The following is a 26038-nucleotide window of genomic DNA, read 5'->3' on the forward strand; positions in this document are numbered from 1 at the left end:
TGTGTCATATCTCTGTGTCAGTGTGTCATATCTCTGTGTCAGTGTGTCATATCTCTGTGTTTCATTGTGTCATATCTCTGTGTCAGTGTGTCATATCTCTGTGTCAGTGTGTCATATCTCTGTGTCAGTGTGTCATATCTCTGTGTCAGTGTGTCATATCTCTGTGTCAGTGTACTTTAAGTCACGTTTAAAGTATGCGTCTTAGTAATATTGTGCAGTAAGTCTTATGTATACGTGTAAATGTCAATGTGCTTTAAGTCGCGCGTTAAAGCATATGACTAACAATTAATGTTCTTTAAGTCACGCGTTAAAGCATATGACGAACAATTAATGTTCTTTAAGTCACGCGTTAAAGCATATGACTAACAATTAATGTTCTTTAAGTCACGCGTTTAAAGCATATGACTAACAATTAATGTTCTTTAAGTCACGCGTTAAAGCATATGAATAACAATTAATGTTCTTTAAGTCATGCGTTAAATCATATGACTAACAATTAATGTTCTTTAAGTCATGCGCTATGCGTGTGTCTCTGTGTCAATATGCTTTAAGTCACTGTTTATTGGCTCTATCGACGCCCGATTTTAACCGCTTGCTTCTCTTTATATAATAAACCGTCCATAGATCGTCGTTCTCCCGAACTAACGCCTTAGTATGTCATCGAGAATAGAGGATTTTGGGTAGGGAAATCCTTTCATGCAATGACGTCAGCGCATTTCGGCGATTGGTCAATCAGTGCATTTCGTATCAATAATGTCGGTTACGCTTAAAATTATCGCTACTTGATATTGCTTTCCAAACTTATGCGAAGTGACCGGGAGCATAGGGTCAGTTATGAACTGAAATAGCCCTGAAGAGTGAGATATAGAGAACAGTACACAAATACAAACGGAGAGACTCGGAAACTCGAGTCTGCAGTCGTCGCCACGCTCGAGAACTCAAGTGCAATATTTGAAGTTAAAATCTCCCTCGCCTGCAGTGCAACAGAATAGCTCAGTTGGTAAAGCACCCGATCATGCGATAGTCCTTACTTTTGTGGTCCTGGGTTCGATCCGCTTCGACGGCAATTTTATTTTTATTTTTTTCTGAACTCGTAATTCTTGTATTTTATTCATTTGCTTCATTCCAAACGTTTTGGATGATGTAATGAATCGAAATAATCAAAAAGTTGTATAATTATTGAGTACTTCCAGCGGGACAATTTCACTAGAATTTACCATTACATTATTTTTTTAGTAACCTCGGCTTTGGTGAAAATGTAATGCCCTATATGTAACACCGCGTCTACATGTAATGATGAGAACAAGAAAACGTACAAATCATAAATACGAACGGGGCAACTGACTATAGCCAACAAATGCTCGTTCGATAACCCGGGCACGAGGAAGGTATCGTTGCAGTTCAAGTATTTGTTTTCACACGATTAGGTCGAGAGCCGCCGTGGCGGGGTGGTAGTACGATTGCTTGCAGATCTGGCAGTCTCGAGTTCGAGGCCCATAATTTTCAAGTCTTTCGTAAAACATTTTTTCTTAATTTTTCAACTTTGTTTTCTTTTCTTAACTCTATATACTTGTATTTTTTAATTTTTGATTTATCCCAAAGGTTTTGAGTCGTGTATTGAAAATTGAATATAGTGCGTGAGTGCCCTTGAACAGCTAAATTTCCCCCAATCCCTTATTCTATTTTTAGTACGGGATATCCCCAAGGAAAGGTCATCGCGTGTCGACTGCTGGTAATAGTAGTGAAGTACTTCTAGTATAATAGACTTCTGCTAACAATTAATGTGCTTGAAGTCACATGCACAGCGTGTGTCTCAGTGTCAATGTGCCGCTTTGTCACGTGCACAGCGTGTGTCTCGGTGTCAGTGTGCTTTAAGTCACGTGTACAACGTGTGTCTCGGTGTCAATGTGCTTTAAGTCACGTGTACAGCCTGTGTCTCGGTGTCAATGTGCTTTAAGTCACGTGCACAACGTGTGTCTCGGTGTCAATGTGCTTTAAGTCACGTGCACAATGTGTTTCTCGGTGTCAATGTGCTTTAAGTCACGTGCACAATGTGTTTCTTGGTGTCAATGTGCTTTAAGTCACGTGCACAGCGTGTGTCTCGGTGTCAGTGTGCTTTAAGTCACGTGTACAACGTGTGTCTCGGTGTCAATGTGCTTTAAGTCACGTGTACAGCCTGTGTCTCGGTGTCAATGTGCTTTAAGTCACGTGCACAACGTGTGTCTCGGTGTCAATGTGCTTTAAGTCACGTGCACAATGTGTGCCTCGGTGTCAATGTGCATTAAGTCACGTGCACAATGTGTTTCTTGGTGTCAATGTGCTTTAAGTCACGTGCACTGCGTGTGTCTCGGTGTCAATGTCCTTTAAGTCACGTATACAGCCTGTGTCTCGGTGTCAATGTGCTTTAAGTCACGTGCACGTCGTGTGTCTCGGTGTCAGTGTGCTTTAAGTCACGTGCACAGCGTGTGTCTCGATCGGTGTCAGTGTGCTTTAAGTCACGTGCACGGCGTGTGTCTCGGTGTCAGTGTTCTTTAAGTCACGTGCACGTCGTGTGTCTCGGTGTCAATGTGCTTTAAGTCACGTCAGTGCACGTCGTGTGTCTCGGTGTCAATGTGCTTTAAGTCACGTGCACAGCGTGTGTCTCGATGTGAATGTGCTTTAAGTCACGTGCACGTCGTGTGTCTCGGTGTGAATGTGCTTAAAAGTCACGTGCACGTCGTGTGTCTCGGTGTGAATGTGCTTTAAGTCACGTGCCCGTCGTGTGTTGCAAAGACCCCTGTGATGTGTATGGCACCCTCGTGGACCTGTGGCGCGACCCGGAGGCTGGTGCGGACCCAACCCACTGCGATGACGGCTTGGCGACTGGCTGGTACACGTTTCGCCTCGACAAGGATCCCGCCGTCATTCCAACACAATGCTTGCAGGTACCACACTACACTTCATGCCCACACATCAACACAGCTAGTACACTTTAATACAGTACACTTCGTGCCTACACATTAACACAGTACACTTTAGTACACTACACTTCCTGCCCACACATTAACACAGTACACTTTAGTACAGTACACTTCATGCCCACACATTAACACAGTACACTTTAGTACACTACACTTCATGCCCACACATTAGCACAGTACACTTTAATACAGTACAGTTCATTCCCACACATAACTCAGTACAGTTCATTCCCACACATAACTCAGTACAGTTCATTCCCACAGATTAACACAGTACAGTTAATTCCCACACATAACTCAGTACAGTTCATTCCCACACATAACTCAGTACAGTTCATTCCCACACATAACACAGTACAGTTCATTCCCACACATAACACAGTACAGTTCATTCCCACACATAACACAGTACAGTTCATTCCCACACATAACACAGTACAGTTCATTCCCACACATAACTCAGTACAGTTCATTCCCACACATAACACAGTACAGTTCATTCCCACACATAACACAGTACAGTTCATTCCCACACATAACACAGTACAGTTCATTCCCACACATAACTCAGTACAGTTCATTCCCACACATAACACAGTACAGTTCATTCCCACAGATTAACACAGTACAGTTCATTCCCACACATAACACAGTACAGTTCATTCCCACACATAACACAGTACAGTTCATTCCCACACATAACACAGTACAGTTCATTCCCACACATAACTCAGTACAGTTCATTCCCACACATAACTCAGTACAGTTCATTCCCACACATAACACAGTACAGTTCATTCCCACAGATTAACACAGTACAGTTCATTCCCACAGATTAACACAGTACAGTTCATTCCCACACATAACTCAGTACAGTTCATTCCCACACATAACACAGTACAGTTCATTCCCACACATAACTCAGTACAGTTCATTCCCACACATAACACAGTACAGTTCATTCCCACAGATTAACACAGTACAGTTCATTCCCACACATAACACAGTACAGTTCATTCCCACACATAACACAGTACAGTTCATTCCCACACATAACTCAGTACAGTTCATTCCCACACATAACTCAGTACAGTTCATTCCCACACATAACTCAGTACAGTTCATTCCCACACATATAACACAGTACAGTTCATTCCCACACATAACACAGTACAGTTCATTCCCACACATAACTCAGTACAGTTAATTCCCACACATAACTCAGTACAGTTCATTCCCACAGATTAACACATGCAGTGCAGTTCAATCTTTGCTCGCTGAACCATGCCGCCATGTTGCGTGCAGGACAACACGTGCGGTGCAAGGCTGTCACTGCACGTGGACCTCGAGGGACAGCAGCTGCCGCAGGTTGGCGACAACATCAGCGCCGTGCTGTGCGGCTCCTACAACGTGCTGGGCGCCATAGACTGCTGCGTGCAACGTCAGTCTGTCGTCATCAAGCGTTGCAGCGATGACGTCATCATCTACAACCTCAGACCGCAGTCTGTCTGTCCCGCCGCTGTTTGTGCCACGCGTAGGTTGCTCTGTTGTGATTATATGTTGCTACAGGTTTGAGTTGCTGTGTTGTGATTATACGTTGCTACAGGTTTGAGTTGCTGTGTTGTGTTTATACGTTGCTACTGGTTTGAGTTGCTGTGTTGTGTTTATACGTTGCTACAGGTTTGAGTTGCTGTGTTGTGATTATACGTTGCTACAGGTTTGAGTTGCTGTGTTGTGATTATACGTTGCTACAGGTTTCAGTTGCTGTGTTGTGATTATACGTTGCTACTGGTTTGAGTTGCTGTGTTGTGTTTATACGTTGCTACAGGTTTGAGTTGCTGTGTTGTGTTTATACGTTGCTACAGGTTTGAGTTGCTGTGTTGTGTTTATACGTTGCTACAGGTTTGAGTTGCTGTGTTGTGTTTATACGTTGCTACAGGTTTGAGTTGCTGTGTTGCTTACACGTTGCTACAGGTCTAAAATGCTTAGTGACACGTTGGTGCAGGTTAAAGTTGCTTAGTGACACGTTGGTGCAGGTTAAAGTTGCTGAGTGACGCGTTGGTGCAGGTTACAGTTGCTGAGTGACACGTTGGTGCAGGTTACAGTTGCTGAGTGACACGTTGGTGCAGGTTACAGTTGCTGAGTGACACGTTGGTGCAGGTTACAGTTGCTGAGTGACACGTTGGTGCAGGTTACAGTTGCTGAGTGACACGTTGGTGCAGGTTAAAGTTGCTGAGTGACACGTTGGTGCAGGTTAAAGTTGCTGAGTGACACGTTGGTGCAGGTTAAAGTTGCTGAGTGACACGTTGGTGCAGGTTAAAGTTGCTGAGTGACACGTTGGTGCAGGTTAAAGTTGCTGAGTGACACGTTGGTGCAGGTTAAAGTTGGTGAGTGACACGTTGGTGCAGGTTAAAGTTGCTGAGTGACACGTTGGTGCAGGTTAAAGTTGCTGAGTGACACGTTGGTGCAGGTTAAAGTTGCTGAGTGACACGTTGGTGCAGGTTAAAGTTTCTGAGTGACACGTTGGTGCAGGTTAAAGTTGCTGAGTGACACGTTGGTGCAGGTTAAAGTTGCTCAGTGACACGGTGGTGCAGGTTAAAGTTGCTCAGTGACATGGTGGTGCAGGTTAAAGTTGCTGAGTCACACGTTGGTGCAGGTTAAAGTTGCTGAGTGACACGTTGGTGCAGGTTAAAGTTGCTCAGTGACACGGTGGTGCAGGTTAAAGTTGCTGAGTGACACGGTGGTGCAGGTTAAAGTTGCTCAGTGACACGTTGGTGCAGGTTAAAGTTGCTGAGTGACACGTTGGTGCAGGTTAAAGTTGCTCAGTGACACGGTGGTGCAGGTTAAAGTTGCTGAGTGACACGGTGGTGCAGGTTAAAGTTGCTGAGTCACACGTTGGTGCAGGTTAAAGTTGCTGAGTGACACGTAGGTGCAGGTTAAAGTTGCTGAGTGACACGTTGGTGCAGGTTAAAGTTGCTGAGTGACACGGTGGTGCAGGTTAAAGTTGCTGAGTGACACGTTGGTGCAGGTTAAAGTTGCTGAGTGACACGTTGGTGCAGGTTAAAGTTGCTCAGTGACACGTTGGTGCAGGTTAAAGTTGCTGAGTGACACGTTGGTGCAGGTTAAAGTTGCTCAGTGACACGGTGGTGCAGGTTAAAGTTGCTCAGTGACATGGTGGTGCAGGTTAAAGTTGCTGAGTGACACGTTGGTGCACGTTAAAGTTGCTCAGTGACACGGTGGTGCAGGTTAAAGTTGCTCAGGGACACGTTGGTACAGGTTAAAGTTGCTCAGTGACACGTTGGTACAGGTTAAAGTTGCTGAGTGACACGTTGGTGCAGGTTAAAGTTTCTGAGTGACACGTTGGTGCAGGTTAAAGTTGCTGAGTGACACGGTGGTGCAGGTTAAAGTTGCTGAGTGACACGTTGGTGCAGGTTAAAGTTGCTGAGTGACACGGTGGTGCAGGTTAAAGTTGCTGAGTGACACGGTGGTTAGGGTTGGTGCACGTTAAAGTTGCTCAGTGACACGGTGGTGCAGGTTAAAGTTGCTCAGGGACACGTTGGTACAGGTTAAAGTTGCTCAGTGACACGTTGGTACAGGTTAAAGTTGCTGAGTGACACGTTGGTGCAGGTTAAAGTTTCTGAGTGACACGTTGGTGCAGGTTAAAGTTGCTGAGTGACACAGTGGTGCAGGTTAAAGTTGCTGAGTGACACGGTGGTGCAGGTTAAAGTTGCTGAGTGACACGTTGGTGCAGGTTAAAGTTGCTGAGTGACACGTTGGTGCAGTTTAAAGTTGCTCAGTGACACGGTGGTGCAGGTTAAAGTTGCTCAGTGACACGTTGGTACAGGTTAAAGTTGCTCAGTGACACGTTGGTACAGGTTAAAGTTGCTGAGTTACACGTTGGTGCAGGTTAAAGTTGCTGAGTGACACGTTGGTGCAGGTTAAAGTTGCTCAGTGACACGGTGGTGCAGGTTAAAGTTGCTCAGTGACACGTTGGTACAGGTTAAAGTTGCTCAGTGACACGGTGGTGCAGGTTAAAGATGCTCAGTGACACGTTGGTACAGGTTAAAGTTGCTCAGTGACACGTTGGTACAGGTTAAAGTTGCTGAGTGACACGTTGGTGCAGGTTAAAGTTGCTCAGTGACATGTTGGTACAAGTTAAAGTTGCTGAGTGACACGGTGGTGCAGGTTAAAGTTGCTCAGTGACACGTTGGTACAGGTTAAAGTTGCTGAGTGACACGTTGGTGCAGGTTAAAGTTGCTCAGTGACATGTTGGTACAAGTTAAAGTTGCTGAGTGACACGGTGGTGCAGGTTAAAGTTGCTGAGTGACACGGTGGTGCAGGTTAAAGTTGCTCAGTGACACGTTGGTACAGGTTAAAGTTGCTGAGTGACACGTTTGTGCAGGTTAAAGTTGCTGTGCAATAGCGTTAATTATGGATTGTTGTTATCATCATTTACATAAAAACTTATCTGTTAATCCAAACAATGATATACTTACTGTGATGTTCTTAACTACACTTTAACATGGAATGTATGTATGTATGTATGTATGTATGTATGTATGTATGTATGTATGTATGTATGTATGTAGGTATGTATGTAGGTATGTATGCATGTGTGTTGGTGTGTCGGTGTGTCATGTGTGCAAGTAAAAAGGGTATTGTAGTTGTACATATATTACTTTAGATATTTTTTTTTGTTATCATGGGTTTTATGAATTTTCTTCTCTTATTCTTTTATAATTATTAATTAATGACCTATATGTGCTGATGACCAATTTAATTTCCTTTGTTGGATCAATAAAATGTTATGAGTTATGAGTTATGAGTTATGAGTTAAAGTTGCTCAGTGACACAGTGGTGCAGGTTAAAGTTGCTCAGTGACACGTTGGTACAGGTTAAAGTTGCTCAGTGACACGTTAGTACAGGTATTAGTTCTCTGTTGTGTTTACACGTTGGCTTAATTTGCCTCCAGGGACTAGTTGCTCTGTTATATTTACATGTTGGTGCAGGAACGCTTTGCAAACGGTACATGTGCACTGTTGACTTTGCTATGCTAGGTTTCTGTGTCACACACTGATTGGTTGAAACTCTAAGTATGAACAGCATTCCTTGACTGCACGAAGCCTTGATACCAGTGTTTGTTGTCTACAGGTTTGAGGGGTGTGATACCAGTGTTTGTCGTCTACAGGTTTGAGGGATGTGATACCAGTGTTTGTTGTCTACAGGTTTGAGGGATGTGATACCAGTGTTTGTTGTCTACAGGTTTGAGGGGTGTGATACCAGTGTTTGTCGTCTACAGGTTTGAGGGATGTGATACCAGTGTTTGTCGTCTACAGGTTTGAGGGGTGTGATACCAGTGTTTGTCGTCTACAGGTTTGAGGGGTGTGATACCAGTGTTTGTCGTCTACAGGTTTGAGGGATGTGATACCAGTGTTTGTCGTCTACAGGTTTGAGGGGTGTGATACCAGTGTTTGTTGTCTACAGGTTTGAGGGGTGTGATACCAGTGTTTGTCGTCTGCAGGTTTGAGGGGTGTGATACCAGTGTTTGTCGTCTACAGGTTTGAGGGGTGTGATACCAGTGTTTGTCGTCTACAGGTTTGAGGGATGTGATACCAGTGTTTGTCGTCTACAGGTTTGAGGGGTGTGATACCAGTGTTTGTTGTCTACAGGTTTGAGGGGTGTGATACCAGTGTTTGTCGTCTACAGGTTTGAGGGGTGTGATACCAGTGTTTGTCGTCTACAGGTTTGAGGGATGTGATACCAGTGTTTGTCGTCTACAGGTTTGAGGGGTGTGATACCAGTGTTTGTTGTCTACAGGTTTGAGGGATGTGATACCAGCCCAGTACCTTGCCAAGCCTGGTGACCGACCCCAATCTCTGCCTGCAGTAACCATGACTACAAGTGCTGAAACAGGTGTGTATTTGTTCTTACACCAGCTGTAATAACATTTTGGGAGGTCAGCTGAGGCCCATACAGGAACACCAGGGGACACTATCCAAGCTGGTCATTCATAGATCGGAGCTGCATTATGTCCCCTCGTTGTGTTCTAAAGGAGGAGGTCCTCAGTGGTGTGTTGTCTGTGCAGTGGGTTAGTGTGCCCTCGTTGTGTTCTGAAGGAGGAGTGCCTCAGTGGTGTGTTGTCTGTGCAGTGGGTTAGTGTGCCCTCGTTGTGTTCTGAAGGAGGAGTGCCTCAGTGGTGTGTTGTCTGTGCAGTGGGTTAGTGTGCCCTCGTTGTGTTCTGAAGGAGGAGGTCCTCAGTGGTGTGTTGTCTGTGCAGTGGGTTAGTGTGCCCTCGTTGTGTTCTGAAGGAGGAGTGCCTCAGTGGTGTGTTGTCTGTGCAGTGGGTTAGTGTGCCCTCGTTGTGTTCTGAAGGAGGAGGTCCTCAGTGGTGTGTTGTCTGTGCAGTGGGTTAGTGTGCCCTCGTTGTGTTCTGAAGGAGGAGTGCCTCAGTGGTGTGTTGTCTGTGCAGTGGGTTAGTGTGCCCTCGTTGTGTTCTGAAGGAGGAGGTCCTCAGTGGTGTGTTGTCTGTGCAGTGGGTTAGTGTGCCCTCGTTGTGTTCTGAAGGAGGAGTGCCTCAGTGGTGTGTTGTCTGTGCAGTGGGTTAGTGTGCCCTCGTTGTGTTCTGAAGGAGGAGTGCCTCAGTGGTGTGTTGTCTGTGCAGTGGGTTAGTGTGCCCTCGTTGTGTTCTGAAGGAGGAGTGCCTCAGTGGTGTGTTGTCTGTGCAGTGGGTTAGTGTGCCCTCGTTGTGTTCTGAAGGAGGAGTGCCTCAGTGGTGTGTTGTCTGTGCAGTGGGTTAGTGTGCCCTCGTTGTGTTCTGAAGGCCAAGGAGGATTAGGGTTAGGGTTATTGTTAGCTGTGCAGTGGGTTAGTGTGCCCGAAGGATTGCCCCTGTGTCCGATAATGACTTAGTTTTGACGATATTCTTCAGCTTTATGGGCAGGAGCTACCTTCAAATACCGTTTTTCTCTTCAAGTCATTGCCCACAGCATTAATGAATTAGAACTGTGACAAGATAATTTCAAAACTATTCATCGGAATGATTTGAACTTTTGCAAAATTGTTTTGGACATTCTGATAGATGTTTTGTTTCAGACGATTTTCTCCACATGTTCACGGATGACAAGATAATTGCAACATTGTTCATCAGAATGATTTTAACCTTTGCAGAATTGTTTTAGACATTCTGATAGATGTTGTGTTCCAGACGATTTTCTCTAGCAAAATCAGTTAACAAGATACACATTTTCCAGTTTTCATAAATATTTACCCACAAAGTCAATATTTGTATATCTTTAACTGTTTTTTCTTGAGAAAATCGTCTGGAACACAACATCTATCAGAATGTCTAAAATAATTCTGCAAAGGTTAAAATCATTCTGATGAATAGTGTTTAAATTATCTTGTCATCCGTGAACTAACATGTTTTGATTCAACGCTTTGCTTATTTTTCAATTCATAATTTTTGTTAAAGTCAATCTAAGAGCAATTTTTCGGGGGACCATATATATATAGAGAATACTACATGGCTTGCTGTTGCTTTTTTTAAATAGTAAACAGCTCGCTTTCGCTCGCAGTTCAATATTTAAAAAAACATCTCAGTGGTACGACACAGCAAGCCATGTAGTATTCTGTTTATCCTACATACTGTACGTACGTGTATTTTACTGAAAATGTCCTGCAGTCGAGGCAGCTAAATTGAAGACGCTTGGTTTTGGAACCTCGATCTCTTCTAAAGCCTCGTGCAATCTATTACGTCAAAGTAAGGAAACGTCACTCTGAAATTGTGGCGTGACGTGTTACTTCTAAAATTTCATCGAGGGTAATTAGCGAGCGCAATTTTTTTTCTATAATGACGTTTGTCTCGGTGACTTTGGCATCATAAGCAGTGAAAAAACAGGTCCCTGCCAGACTTGCTTGACATGACCTCATTTACATGATATACACACGTGTGATTTGAACGATTATTATCTCACGAGTGTCTCTCTCACGTATGTAGGATAAACTATCATTCTACGTACATTGAATCAAATGCACACCAAATTTTAACACAAACAGTACTGTTTTATGAATGTTGTGGTCAATTGACTTAGAAAAGAAAAACGGTGTATTTGAAGTTAGCTTCTGCCCTTAAAAGGAAAAGTGCTTCATTCGTGTGCTTTCTGTGCAGTGGGTTAGTGTGTGTGTGTGTGTGTGTGTGTGTGTGTGTGTGTGTGTGTGTGTGTATGCGTGTGTGTGTGTGTATGTGTGTGTGTGTGTGTATGTGTGTGTGTGTGTGTGTGTGTGTGTGTGTGGGTGTGTGTGTATGTATGTGTGTGTGTGTGTGTGTGTGTTTGCGTGTGTGTGTGTGTGTGTGTGTATGTGTGTGTGTGTGTGTGTATGTGTGGGTGTGTGTGTATATGTGTGTGTGTGTATGTGTGTGTGTGGGTGTGTGTGTATGTGAGTGTGTGTGTGTGTGTGTGTGTGTGTGTATGTGTGTGTGCACAGGCATGCGAGACTAGTTTTAATTGACACTCGTACTTTACCGTAAAGCCGGGATCCATATTTTGTACTTTACCGTAAAGCCGGGATCCATATTTTGTACTTTACCGTAAAGCCGGGATCCATATTTTGTACTTAATTACCGTAAAGCCGGGATCCATATTTTGTTTACCTTTGCAATCGAAGGTCAGAGAATGGTTGTAGCATGTGGTCAGGGAAAGGGTTGTTTTCCATTAAAGACACCAGACAAGCTTAATAGCAGCATTCAGCCAAAAATACATTTGCCTACTGTAACAATTGTCAGAGAAACGTGATAGCAGGTCGGAAGAAAATCTTATCATTTATCTTTTTTACACGCTAAGGTTTTCCCGCTTTGACTATCCCCTCTCACTCTCGTTTCAGAAACACCATCTGCATCGTCAGACACCACTTCGTCAGACACCACTTCGTCAGGTTTGCCAGACGTACGTAAACTCTCTCCCCCATCCACCCTCTATAACATGACTCTTATCTCTTGTGTTAAGGTCCACCCTCTATAACATGACTCTTATCACTTGTGTTAAGGTCCACCCTCTATAATATGACTCTTATCACTTGTGTTAAGGTCCACCCTCTATAATATGACTCTTATCACTTGTGTTAAGGTCCACCCTCTATAACATTACTCTTATCACTTGTGGTAAGCTCCACCCTCTATAATATGACTCTTATCACTTGTTTTCGCTTACATTACAAATAACTCACAGTAACATGTGTTGAGGTGTTGACCGTATTTCTGTCATTATCATCAGTACATTACATGTGTTAGATTGTCACCGTAATTCTGTCATCATCATCATCATCATCATCATCATCATCATCATCATCATCATCATCATCATCATCCTCCTCCTCATCAGGACATTACATGTGTTAGATTGTCACCGTAATTCTGTTATCATCATCATCATCATCATCATCATCATCATCATCATCATCATCATCATCATCATCATCATTATCATCATCATCGTCAGGACATTACATGTGTTAGATTGTCGCCGTATTTTTTGTCATCATCGTCAGGACGTTACATGTGTTAGATTGTCACCGTATTTCTGTCATCATCATCAGGACATTACATGTGTTAGATTGTCACCGTATTTCTGTCATCATCATCATCATCAGGACATTACATGTGTTAGATTGTCACCGTATTTCTGTCATCATCATCATCATCAGGACATTACATGTGTTAGATTGTCACCGTAATTCTTTCATCATCATCAGGACATTACATGTGTTAGATTGTCACCGTAATTCTGTCATCATCATCAGGACATTACATGTGTTAGATTGTCACCGTATTTTCTGTCATCATCATCATCATCATCATCATCATCATCATCATCATCATCATCATCATCATCATCATCATTATTATGAGTTATTTCTAATATGCTGACTGTCAGCAAATTAAAAATAACGGTTTTATTACCGTTTATTTCGACCAAAAGAAATTTCGAAGCGACAGCGCGAATTAGACAGAACAGCCACAATGGGAACTTGAGCGCTCCTACCTGATTATGCCTGTCAGACAAAGAATTCTCGTGACCTTGGTCAGCCAATCAGAGTCACACACCTGACGTGATGAATATTCACAGGTCAAATGCGTTTGACACACAACAATCTCGCAAGATAAACCATGTTGAACATGCGTTTCGGTTGCTTTGGTTTTTCTTGTTGAACAGAGAGCGACAGATTTAGAACCGACTCCAGACAGATGGGAAATGACGTAAAGATACATTTGACGTAAAGCGAGTGACGTAGTTTCACTTGATTTTTCCGAACTTTGATCATTTAGATTTCAAGTGTTGAAGTGAGCGGGTCGGCATTGCATACTCAGAGGGTGGGTGGTGCCTTGCACCCACCGACAAAACTCGCTTTTTGGTATTTTTATTTTAGATAAAGAGAGTATTATCTGACAGCATTTGAAGTGTCAGTCTTTAGAATAAATCACGCTGATATTAATGATTTACATTTTTACTTTGTCTTCTTCATTTTTAGCGTGATAAACAAAAAGGGTCCCTGCCTGAACGTTATAACATTTAGAGGGTCACCTAGAATCCGTCCTGATTGGTCAAAAAGCCATAATTTTATGGGGCACTGAATTGGTAATAACAGGGCATTACATGTGTTAGATTGTCACCGTATTTCTGTCATCATCATAAGGACATTTCATGTGTTAGATTGTCACCGTATTTCTGTCATCATCATCAGGACATTACATGTGTTAGATTGTCACCGTATTTCTGTAATCATCATAAGGACATTTCATGTGTTAGATTGTCACCGTATTTCTGTAATCATCATAAGGACATTTCATGTGTTAGATTGTCACCGTATTTCTGTAATCATCATAAGGACATTTCATGTGTTAGATTGTCACCGTATTTCTGTAATCATCATAAGGACATTTCATGTGTTAGATTGTCACCGTATTTCTGTAATCATCATAAGGACATTACATGTGTTAGATTGTCACCGTATTTCTGTAATCATCATAAGGACATTTCATGTGTTAGATTGTCACCGTATTTCTGTAATCATCATAAGGACATTACATGTGTTAGATTGTCACCGTATTTCTGTAATCATCATAAGGACATTTCATGTGTTAGATTGTCACCGTATTTCTGTCATCATCATCATGACGTTATATGTGTTAAATTGTCACCGTATTTCTGTCATCATCAAAAGGACGTTACATGTGTTAGATTGTCACCGTATTTCTGTCGTCATCATCATGACGTTAATATGTGTTAAATTGTCACCGTATTTCTGTCATCATCAAAAGGACGTTACATGTGTTAGATTGTCACCGTATTTCTGTCATCATCATCATTTGGTTATTTGAGATGTGTTAGATTGTCACCGTATTTCTGTCATCATCATCATCATTTGGTTATTTGAGATGTGTTAGATTGTCACCGTATTTCTGCCTACCTCGCCAGGAGATCACACGCAGACTGGGAACAATGGAGGCCAGCAGTAGCACGACTTCCGTAACCACGGCAACCGCCTCTACTGGTCAGGCGTCCCCCAGTAGTCCAGCCACCTCCACCATCCCCCCAGCCACCAGTGGGTCGCCACGTGTCCTCACTTCATCGGTCAGCGTCAACAGCTTAGGCGACAACGCGACGGACAGCGTGTCCTCCTTGTCGAACGACGAGTCCTCCTTGCCGGACGACGAGTCCTTCACACACAACAGGTCGGAGGTCGCGACAACGACGGACAGCCTGGACGCGAGGTCAGAGAACGACACCTTGATGACGCTCCACAACACCACGATGATGACGTCACTAACTCCCTTTATGACGTCAGTAGCGCCCGTCATGACAGTCGTCACGTCTGCAACAGCCCCGCCGTCCGCTGAGCCCAGGACCGCCACCGTGACGTCAGTACCAACCGCTGGGGTTGCCTCGACATTTCCAGGCACGACCACAGCAATACCCCAAGGTGCCAGCACCCCCCTCCCCCCGCAACGGTCCTCCCTCCCCTCCACCTCCACCGGACCTCCGTCACTTCCTCCACAGTCGTCACAAGCTGTCCGCTTCGTCTTGCGCGGCGCGTTTAAGGTGAGTGCATGTTGTCCTGATGACGTCACGTGTGACAGGTACAGACAGGGCTGATTGCATGAGGTGAGTGTTGTCCTGATGACGTCACTTGTGACAGGTACAGACAGGGCTGATTACATGAGGTGAGTGTTGTCCTGATGACGTCACTTGTGACAGGTACAGACAGGGCTGATTACATGAGGTGAGTGTTGTCCTGATGACGTCACGTGTGACAGGTACAGACAGGGCTGATTACATGAGGTGAGTGTTGTTCTGATGACGTCACTTGTGACAGGTACAGACAGGGCTGATTACATGAGGTGAGTGTTGTTCTGATGACGTCACTTGTGACAGGTACAGACAGGGCTGATTACATGAGGTGAGTGTTGTTCTGATGACGTCACCAGTGACAGGTACAGACAGGGCTGATTACATGAGGTGAGTGTTGTCCTGATGACGTCACGTGTGACAGGTACAGACAGGGCTGATTACATGAGGTGAGTGTTGTCCTGATGACGTCACTTGTGACAGGTACAGACAGGGCTGATTACATGAGGTGAGTGTTGTTCTGATGACGTCACTTGTGACAGGTACAGACAGGGCTGATTACATGAGGTGAGTGTTGTTCTGATGACGTCACGTGTGACAGGTACAGACAGGGCTGATTACATGAGGTGAGTGTTGTTCTGATGACGTCACTTGTGACAGGTACAGACAGGGCTGATTACATGAGGTGAGTGTTGTCCTGATGACGTCACTTGTGACAGGTACAGACAGGGCTGATTACATGAGGTGAGTGTTGTTCTGATGACGTCACTTGTGACAGGTACAGACAGGGCTGATTACATGAGGTGAGTGTTGTTCTGATGACGTCACTTGTGACAGGTACAGTCAGGGCTGATTACATGAGGTGAGTGTTGTTCTGAAGACGTCACGTGTGACAGGTACAGACAGGGCTGATTACATGAGGTGAGTGTAGATGTAACCGCTTGTTTTAGTTTCGGAAGACGTCATACATACATGTTACCAATTGTTTTAGTTTCAAAGCTGTTATAGCTCTAAGATATAGAGGAAGAGCGAGTGTTATAAGGACCTCAGGGACTCTAATGTGATGTCATTGCAGGGGGCTAAACTGACGTCCAGAGATCTAAAAGTGAATGTGATGTCATTGCAGGAAGACTTGTTTCTTGATCAGCTCGAGCATTTTGCGCGTAACTTCTCCAACCAGTTGAGACAGAGTGACGTCAGCAGCAATGTCACTGACATCAGCATGACGTCACACCCGTCACGGGACAACATCACTGTTGTAGATGTCGACATTAAGGATCCGCTGACCAACGGTACGAAGCATGGTGTGTGTGTGTGTGTGTGTGTGTGTGTGTGTGTGTTTGTTTGTTTGTTTGTTTATTTGTTGCTTAACGTCCAGCCGACTACGCAGAGCCATATCAGGACGAGGAAGGGGGGGATGAAGGGGGCCACTTGTCAAGCGATTCCTGTTTACAAATGCACTAACCCATTACTTGTGTCCCAGCAGGCTTTAGTAAAACTAAATTAATACCTACTGGAAGATTACCAGTTTCCAGTATGTCAAAATAGGCTTAACCTATCTACTGCTGGACTTACATCAGAACACTAACAGATTAAACTATACATGAATCGCGAAACAAGCGGCAAGAGAAGAGATTTTTGGAAAAAATACAGGTGAATGAGCAAGAAGGCAGAAAAAAGAAAAGAATTCATGAAGAAAAAGAGAGCATGACAGGAAAGAGGAACCAAAAATCTACCTAACAGCAAACTAGAAAGCTCCTGCGGTTCCAAAAACAGGAGGGGCCTTTAATTTCATAACCGCAGTGCCCCACTGCGGGTGTGTGTGTGTGTGTGTGTGTGTGTGTGTGTGTGTGTGTGTGTGAATATCAAGAGTAAACATGCAAGTGGGTTTACTTTTGCAGATACTGTACCAGCTGCACATCTGTTGGATTTAATGCGAAACTCCAATTTTACACAACAGATTTCCATTCACGTGAGTCTCTGTGTCTGACGTGTATTTACGTCTCTGTCTGTCCAACATAATTATGATGATGTCCTGTCACCAGTAACCCTGTGTAATGGATGTCCTGTCACCAGTAACCCTGTGTAATGGATGTCTTGTCACCAGTAGCCCTGTGTAATGGATGTCTTGTCACCAGTAGCCCTGTGTAATGGATGTCTTGTCACCAGTAGCCCTGTGTAATGGATGTCCTGTCACCAGTAGCCCTGTGTAATGGATGTCCTGTCACCAGTAACCCTGTGTAATGGATGTCTTGTCACCAGTAGCCCTGTGTAATGGATGTCTTGTCACCAGTAGCCCTGTGTAATGGATGTCCTGTCACCAGTAGCCCTGTGTAATGGATGTCCTGTCACCAGTAGCCCGGTGTAATTGACCTCTCACTGTTCTGTCCACAGACACACATGATTGTAGAGGCGATGTGCGCGGCCCTTGATCGGTGTGACGTCAGCAGGACCGGCAGTGTCATCAGGTCGAAGTCTCTTTTCAAGCAGAATCAGGCCGTGTTCATCGCGGTCATCGCCATGGCAACGCTTTGCCTGCTGATCCTCTTGCTCGGCCTGCTCTACGTCCGCTGCCGCCGGCAGGGAACCTGGGTGCTCTCCCCTGACCACGAGGTGAGTGTTGTGGTGCTCTCCCCTGACCATGGGGTGAGTATTGTGTTGCTCTCCCCTGACCATGAGGTGAGTATTGTGTTGCTCTCCCCTGACCATGAGGTGAGTGTTGTCTCTCCTGACCACGAGGTGAGTGTTGTCTCCCCTGACCACGAGGTGAGTGTTGTCTCCCCTGACTTGACCACGAGGTGAGTGTTGTCTCCCCTGACCTGACCACGAGGTGAGTGTTGTGGTGCTCTCCCCTGACCACGAGGTGAGTGTTTTCTCCCCTGACCACGAGGTGAGTGTTGTGGTGCTCTCCCCTGACCACGAGGTGAGTGTTGTGGTGCTCTCCCCTGACCACGAGGTGAGTGTTGTGGTGCTCTCCCCTGACCACGAGGTGAGTGTTGTGGTGCTCTCCCCTGACCACGAGGTGAGTGTTGTAGTGCTCTCCCCTGACCACGAGGTGAGTGTTGTAGTGCTCTCCCCTGACCACGAGGTGAGTGTTGTGGTGCTCTCCCCTGACCACGAGGTGAGTGTTGTGGTGCTCTCCCCTGACCACGAGGTGAGTGTTGTGGTGCTCTCCCCTGACCACGAGGTGAGTGTTGTGGTGCTCTCCCCTGACCACGAGGTGAGTGTTGTCTCCCCTGACCACGAGGTGAGTGTTGTGGTGCTCTCCCCTGACCACGAGGTGAGTGTTGTGGTGCTCTCCCCTGACCAAGAGGTGAGTGTTGTGGTGCTCTCCCCTGACCACGAGGTGAGTGTTGTGGTGCTCTCCCCTGACCACGAGGTGAGTGTTGTCTCCCCTGACCACGAGGTGAGTGTTGTGGTGCTCTCCCCTGACCAAGAGGTGAGTGTTGTGGTGCTCTCCCCTGACCACGAGGTGAGTGTTTTCTCCCCTGACCACGAGGTGAGTGTTGTGGTGCTCTCCCCTGACCACGAGGTGAGTGTTGTCTCCCCTGACCACGAGGTGAGTGTTGTGGTGCTCTCCCCTGACCATGAGGTGAGTGTTGTCTCCCCTGACCACGAGGTGAGTGTTGTCTCCCCTGACCAAGAGGTGAGTGTTGTGGTGCTCTCCCCTGACCACGAGGTGAGTGTTTTCTCCCCTGACCACGAGGTGAGTGTTTTCTCCCCTGACCACGAGGTGAGTGTTGTCTCCCCTGACCAAGAGGTGAGTGTTGTGGTGCTCTCCCCTGACCACGAGGTGAGTGTTTTCTCCCCTGACCACGAGGTGAGTGTTTTCTCCCCTGACCACGAGGTGAGTGTTGTGGTGCTCTCCCCTGACCAAGAGGTTTGTTTTGCTTAACGCCCAGTCCACCACGAAGGGTGATATCAGGGCGGTGCTGCTTTGACATTTAACGTGCGCCACACACAAGACAGAAGTCGCAGCACAGGCTTCATGTCTCACCCAGTCACATTATTCTGACACCGGACCAACCAGTCCGAACACTAACCCCATAATGCCAGATGCCAGGCGGAGCAGCCACTAGATTGCCAATTTTAAAGTCTTAGGTATGACCCGGCCGGGGTTCGAACCCACGACCTCCCGCTCACTGGGCGGACGCCTTACCACTAGGCCACCGTGTTGCGGTCTTGACCAAGAGGTGAGTGTTGTAGTGCTCTCCCCTGACCACGAGGTGAGTGTTTTAGTGCTCTCCCCTGACCACGAGGTGAGTGTTGTCTCCCCTGACCACGAGGTGAGTGTTGTAGTGCTCTCCCCTGACCATGAGGTGAGTGTTGTCTCCCCTGACCACGAGGTGAGCGTTGTAGTGCTCTCCCCTGACCATGAGGTGAGTGTTGTCTCCCCTGACCACGAGGTGAGCGTTGTGGTGCTCTCCCCTGACCATAGGTGAGTGTTGTCTCCCCTGACCATGAGGTGAGTGTTGTGGTGCTCTCCCCTGACCACGAGGTGAATGTTGTGGTGCTCTCCCCTGACCATGAGGTGAGTATGGTGACTGGATTTAGAGGGGGGGGGGGGGGGGTTGGTTCCTAGGTCCCTGAAGCTCCCTATACCCCGTAAAGCTCCCTATACCCCGTAAAGCTCCCTATACCCCGTAAAGCTCCCTATACCCCGTAAAGCTCCCTATACCCCGTAAAGCTACATATTCTTTAAGGAGAGACCCAACATACCAATTTTAAATGCTAAATTTCAAGAGCCTATGGAGGACAAGCCCCTCCCCGCCATGTTAAGGTAGACGGAGATATGCAGCAAAGGGCTTTTATCAGTCACTTGCTCTGCTACACACAAATAAGTTCTTATATCATGTTCAAATAGAATAAAGTCCTTTTCTTGTTCCAGGAGAAAGGCCTTGAGCCTGGGGGTGTGGAGAGCCCCATGACAGACGCTCAGATAACGCGAGGGGAGGAGGAGGAGGGGGAGGGGGAGGGAGTGGTGACGGCCAACGGACATGAGCGAGCCCACACACCAGATGACATCCCTGCTGCCGACGAAGACAACGGGTGGGTGGTGCCTCTCGACCAAGCCCCGGCCCCCGCGTCTGATTGGCTGGCCCCCAAATCGGAGGACACGCAATTCTGAGCGCCTCAGAACACACTACACACACACACAGATAGACAGACAGACAGACAGACAGACAGAGACACAGACACACACACACCTAAACCAGATCATATGATTTCTGTTTGTGATGGGGTCTGGCTGCTGCTGTCTCCTTGTATACCCTAGGGAACGTTTTGTGTTCCCATAGCAGTTTTTATAGGGCCATTAATTTAACTCTAAACTCTGAAACCTGTTTGACTGGCTTTGCCTCCAAGAGTAATGTGTGTTTCGGTCTCAAAAAGTATGTGCATAGTTTATATTTGATTTCAATCTTCTGAGAAGAATATTAAATACACTGTTCTTTGATCATACAATTATATTAACTTTGTTTTTAACTGGGTGTGTCAGGACTTAAAAATAATGCATGGGTGAAACTCTTCCGCCTCAGGGCGAAAATTCGCCAAATGAAATTGGTCAAATAAGGAATTCCTTATTTTGAAAATCTTTAAAAAAAAAAGTAAAAAAGTAAAAAAAAAAAGTTGTTTTTTTTTCTTTTCTTTTTTTGCCGGCGATCCGATCCGTTTTTCCCCTAACACAGTGACCGGACATCGCTGAGTCTTTGTTTAACTGGGTGCGCGAATTATCAGACTTATACAGCTTGGCATTTGTTACCATGTTTAATGTGCAAATTTGTGTGTTTGAGATACCAGGATAGGCCTACTTTTACCCTTAAAAGCCTGATTTTTCGTTTTCTTTACTAGCAGGGCGTTGCCCCTGCACCCCACCAGGGCCTGGGCGGCCCCTGGACCCCGGCCTCATTTTCCTTATTTTCAATTCTGATCAGTTTCACCCATGATAATGTTATGTATTAAAATATTAATGACGAAACTGATATGCAGCAGTTCCTACCGATGATGAAATCCCTGCTGGCAAACCATAGTTACAACTTTCTAGGATAATCATAAAAGGAACTGCTCTGTAATAATACAATTATACAATCTTCTAACTAGGTGTGTCAGGACTTAAAAATAGTGTTTCATGTAAAAATCTTTGTGAAGATCATACTGAAATGCAACACTTCCTACTGATGATGAAATCCCTGCTAGGAAATTCTGGTTAAAATTATGTGTGCAGACACACCCGACAGGTCAGCGGAACAGATGTAAATATTGCTATTTCATATGTTAGGTAGATTTCCATTGGTCAATTGGGCAAAACTGAGCTCATTGCAAAAGTGATATCGACGACATTTCCGTCGATATCAGTTTGCTCTGTGTAATGGATGTCCTGTCACCAGTAGCCGACCTCTTTATTGCTCCCCCACTTCAAAAACAAAGACACCTACATTTAAAAAAAAATATATATATGAAAATGTAATAATCCCAGAATTTAGTTGAGCAAGTGACTAATTACTTTTTGAAAAGACATTTGGAAATACTGGAAAGTACAAGAAAAGAGTGAACAAAAAGAAATAGTAATCAGAGGGAGGGATATGGAACAGCCAAAACTGAGACAAATACTTTTGTAATTTATTTACTGTGAATACAAAATGTCCAGAGAATTAGCAATATTCCTAACATTGACGGATTGTGTGATGATATCTTCTGCTATGGTCTGTTGAGACAGTGATATCAAAATCTCCGGTCTCGATGTTGATATCACTGTCTCAACAGACCATAGCAGAAGATATCATCACACAGTCAGTCAATATTGGGTAATGTTATTAGCATTTGTGTGGGTGGCATTATTTTGGGGTCACCCTGTACCTGGATGTTTATTGTTTTATTCTACATACGTGAGTGAGACCACTGATGGGATAACACTATCGTTCAAACCACATGTGTGTATATCATGTAAAACTAGTTTGGCAGGGACCTGCTTTTCGACTGCTTATGACGCCAGAGTCACCGAGACAAACGTCATTATGGAAACCCTTTTACACTATGCTGTTTCTCCTGGTAGAAGTTTTAGAACTTTCACGTCACGCTACACTTTCAGTCTAGAGTGATGTGTCTTTGGTTTGACGCCAAAGATTGCACGAGGCTTTGGAATAGATGAGGTTCCAAAAGAAGCGTCTTCAATTGGGACGCCTCCACAGCGGGACGTTTTGAGTAAAATACACGTAAGTACAGTATGTAGCAGGGGCGGATCACATCATTTTTAAGGGGTGGGGGGGGGGGGGGGGGGGGGGGGGGGGGGGGGGCGGGTCCAAATTTCTTTTAGGGACAAATCAACGACGCGAAGACAAAGGCCGGCTCCAGAAAATGTTTGTAAAAACAAGGTAAATGGAGCAATCTGGTGCAATGTGAGCCATCATTTTTTATTTGTTTTCAACTTTTAAAAATATTTTTTCAATATATATTTTTTTTATTCTGATTTTTTAAAAACCCCGGACCCCCCCCCCCCCCCCCCCCCCCCCCCCCCCCCCCCCCCCCCCCCCCCCCCCCCCCCTGATCCGCCCCTGTGTAGGATAAACAGAATACTACATGGCTTGCTGTGTCGTGCCAGATTTACACTCGTTGCTTTTTCGAATAGTGGACAGGTCGCTTTCGCTCGCAGTTCAATATTTAAACAAAAACTCGTAAAAATCTGGTAGGCCCTACGACACAGCTAGCCATGTAGTATTCTCCATCCACCCCTCTTCTACATAACAATGGGTCAGCAGGACAAGACCCTTTGGACAGCCTGCCGAGTGACCTGGGGCCAGTTTCATGAGCCAGAAACACAGTCGACCAACTGCAGTTGTTCGAGAGAACCACAGTAATCCGACGTTATCGGGTTTCACGAACAAAATTTCAGTCGGCCGACTGCGGGTCGTCTCACCGGAAGTCGGCCAAACACAGTGATGCTCTCCCCCCAACACTGTGTTCGGCTTACTGCGGTAAACCGAAAATAAATGTAATTATCCGCACAGTCAATGGCAGAATGCTCACACTTTTTTGGATTGTGAGCCAAACCTTGTGATTGTTCTTCGAAATGTATCTATCATGACGCAGTAATCCAGGAGACAAGTCAGGGTTATGTCTTGAAGACGTCACATTATGGCGTAAGAGGGTTGGACGTCACGCGAAGGAATTACTGAAAGTCTCGGTCATTGTTATTTTGAGCGGGCCGAGACTTGTTTTTTCTTCGAAATCGGCCATTTCCACGTGCGAATGAGCAAACGGAAGTGGTAATGTTGCTAAATTTAGCCATCAACTTGGCCATTGGGATAACTGTACAGTCGGTCGACTGCGGTTGTCCGCGGGTGATGGTGATTCGCTCATGAAACGCTCTTTTTGGTGACCCGGCGATCAACCACAGTCCATCGACTGGGCAGTCGATCGACTGTCAGTCGGTTCACTGCTATCTTATGAAACTGGCCCCAGATACACCAGTTTTGTGTGTCCATACCACTCTACGTGTGACCTGATACACCAGTTTTGTGTGAAGCAATCGTGTGTAGGGGAAGGGCTCCTAATATGGAGCGACTCCTAATATGGACCACCTCCTGTTCTGACAAACTAACGGCGCTAAAGCGCTCAAAACAATTTCATTCGCTGTATTCACCCTCTCTAGATAACTTGCACATGTCAGAACAATTGCAGAAACACAAACCTCAAAACCGTCAGGCTTATTTCTCTCACTTTTGGCAGCGTTCACTCTAAATTTGCCGCCTAAAACGGACTCGTTTCTGTCCACAGCCAAAGCTGTTATCACACAAAGATTGCTATGTATGACAGCTAAGACCGTATTTGTTACATTGTAACGGTGTTAATCCCGAGTTTCTACTGCAAACAAAAATAAAAGCAAAATCTCAAAGAACGTGTGTGTTGCCGAAGAAAATAAAAGCTGAAGGCTATTTTCCTTATTTCATTAACTTTTACCGGATCACGCTTCGGACTACACAGTCCGGATAAGGTGGGTCGAGTAAGACACATACTTTCCAAAGAAGGATTCAACGTAAAAAGTATGGGTCTTACACCACCCACGCCATCCAAATAAGGATAAACAACGTACAATTCCTTACGTAATGGACGACCCACACTATCCGGACTGTGTAGTTCAAATTACGTCATCGTTTATTTGTTTGTTTACAAAGATAATCTTTAAAAAATTTGGCAATGGGAAGTTAGGGGAAATTACATGAAGTCTCAATTAAAAACAGAGATAAAGACGATGTTGTGAGGCTCTGGCTCATCCACGACGAAGGTTAAGCAGCTTGCTGAAAATAACCTATAACTATATACTATAGCTTTTGAGAATAAAAAAAAATAGTTCAAATATTCTTCTTTTCGTGGTAGTTGATAATTTAAGTTATTGAGACATCCCAGTGCACTAAGGGATTTATAGAGCAAATCGAGAAAATTCATTATTGAACGAAGCGCATAGCGCTGAGTTCAATAATTATTTTCGAGATTTGCTCTATAAATCCCTTAGTGCACTGGGATTGTTTCAATAACGATATTGTCAGTACCGCCATAGAAAAAAGAAGATTCCAAACGCACACTTTGCTACGCGCATTTGAATAGGTATAACTGTGTGGTCAGGTCGTGTACAGTAAGATCTACTTTTGTGTGGGCCGGTGTCTCAAGTGTGTCGTGCTTTCGTCACACGCATTTTAATTTCTGTTGGTAAATTCCAGTGTAGTGTTAAAGCTGAACAGTGATGATCTTTCAGAGAGACCTCATTTGAACTCTGAGAAAGGACTCTGCTCTTCATTATTTGCGATTCGAAACCTTCAGTCGAGCGTCGATGGATTGACTGTGCGGAGTGACTCCCCTTGAATTGACTACCCCACGACACGAAGGACTCGACTGTTCGCACATTTTCAAAATAAATGTGGCATATATCTCGTGTTGTATCTTCACTCATCGGGGAGTCTGATACTAAATATGAACGGTAAGAATGCTCTGAACCCTACACGTATTATATCCCCATCGTTTTTTCGTTCACATTTGCCCAACATGTTAATTTGCTGAGCGGGGTTTATGTCGTCTGCTACTGCTAGGCTAGAACAATCGAACCACTGCAGTCTGCACTGTCACTGAGTCTGCACGAATAAGGCAGCCTGGTAATATTACTAATAAGTCTTATAATTATATGGTAAGAACGTTCTGAACCCTACACGTTTTCGATTACGATTGTTCTTGCCTTGAAATAATAATTCGGAAACCATTCATTTACTGAACTGATGCAGTCGTATTTCAGTGTAGTCTGCTAGAGTCGATCGAATCAGTCTTCCAAATGCTGTGTACGTTATCGGAATAACACTTGTGTTTTCTGTTAGCCGCTGGGAATTGTATACTAACTCATCATTTGGAAATGTGGATGATAAGCTACATGCCACTAACACGGCATATTATGAGAAGAATCTATGCAAGTCGGCGAAAATGAGATGAAACACAGCGGCTTCTAGTTTTAGATCACTGGCACTGGCACAGGCACATGCAATCTGTCAGAAAAAAAACCACTTCTGCTTTAATTGAGAAGCAGGGAATTTATGGTCATTTGGTATTGTGGAGAATATAAGCTACATGTCATTAATTAATTCTGAGGATGAGAGTACAGTCTCGCTTTGGCAAAGGGCGTAAGAATACGCTCTGTGGAAAAGTTAGCGCACTCCAAGAGTGCGCTAACAGATTTAAGCGCATCGCCATTAGCCAATCAACTGGTTCACATCAGTCATGTGACACCAGTACTTACTGACAATTTCACTTATTTTCACTCTGTTTTTGATAAGCTTCTTTAGATTCCTGGTGTGCTTCAAATAATGCTCTCATCAACCCGAAATAGATTAATTTAAAGCATACTTTAGTCTGACTTGCACACTAAGTTATATCATGTTATTTTGAAGTATAGGGGTCTTTTTACAGTGATTCGTGAAG

The 26038-nt window shown here is 44.8% G+C and overlaps 1 protein-coding gene across 1 annotated transcript in view; it reads left to right on the forward strand.

Annotated features, from left to right (window-relative positions):
• Nucleotides 1-22333, forward strand: part of LOC138963730 (uncharacterized) — a 35962-nt gene extending 13629 nt beyond the window's left edge. Inside the window, exons 3-11 of the mRNA XM_070335580.1 lie at nt 2773-2924; nt 4266-4494; nt 8778-8873; nt 11841-11902; nt 14432-15055; nt 16209-16374; nt 16984-17054; nt 17477-17695; nt 19971-22333. Of these exons, the coding sequence (XP_070191681.1) occupies nt 2773-2924; nt 4266-4494; nt 8778-8873; nt 11841-11902; nt 14432-15055; nt 16209-16374; nt 16984-17054; nt 17477-17695; nt 19971-20210 (1859 nt within the window). The 3' untranslated portion in view covers nt 20211-22333. The remainder of the gene's footprint in view (nt 1-2772; nt 2925-4265; nt 4495-8777; nt 8874-11840; nt 11903-14431; nt 15056-16208; nt 16375-16983; nt 17055-17476; nt 17696-19970) is intronic.
• Nucleotides 22334-26038: the final 3705 nt, after the last annotated feature.

Source organism: Littorina saxatilis, linkage group LG4 (genome assembly GCF_037325665.1).
Source record: "Littorina saxatilis isolate snail1 linkage group LG4, US_GU_Lsax_2.0, whole genome shotgun sequence".
Taxonomy (NCBI): domain Eukaryota; kingdom Metazoa; phylum Mollusca; class Gastropoda; order Littorinimorpha; family Littorinidae; genus Littorina; species Littorina saxatilis.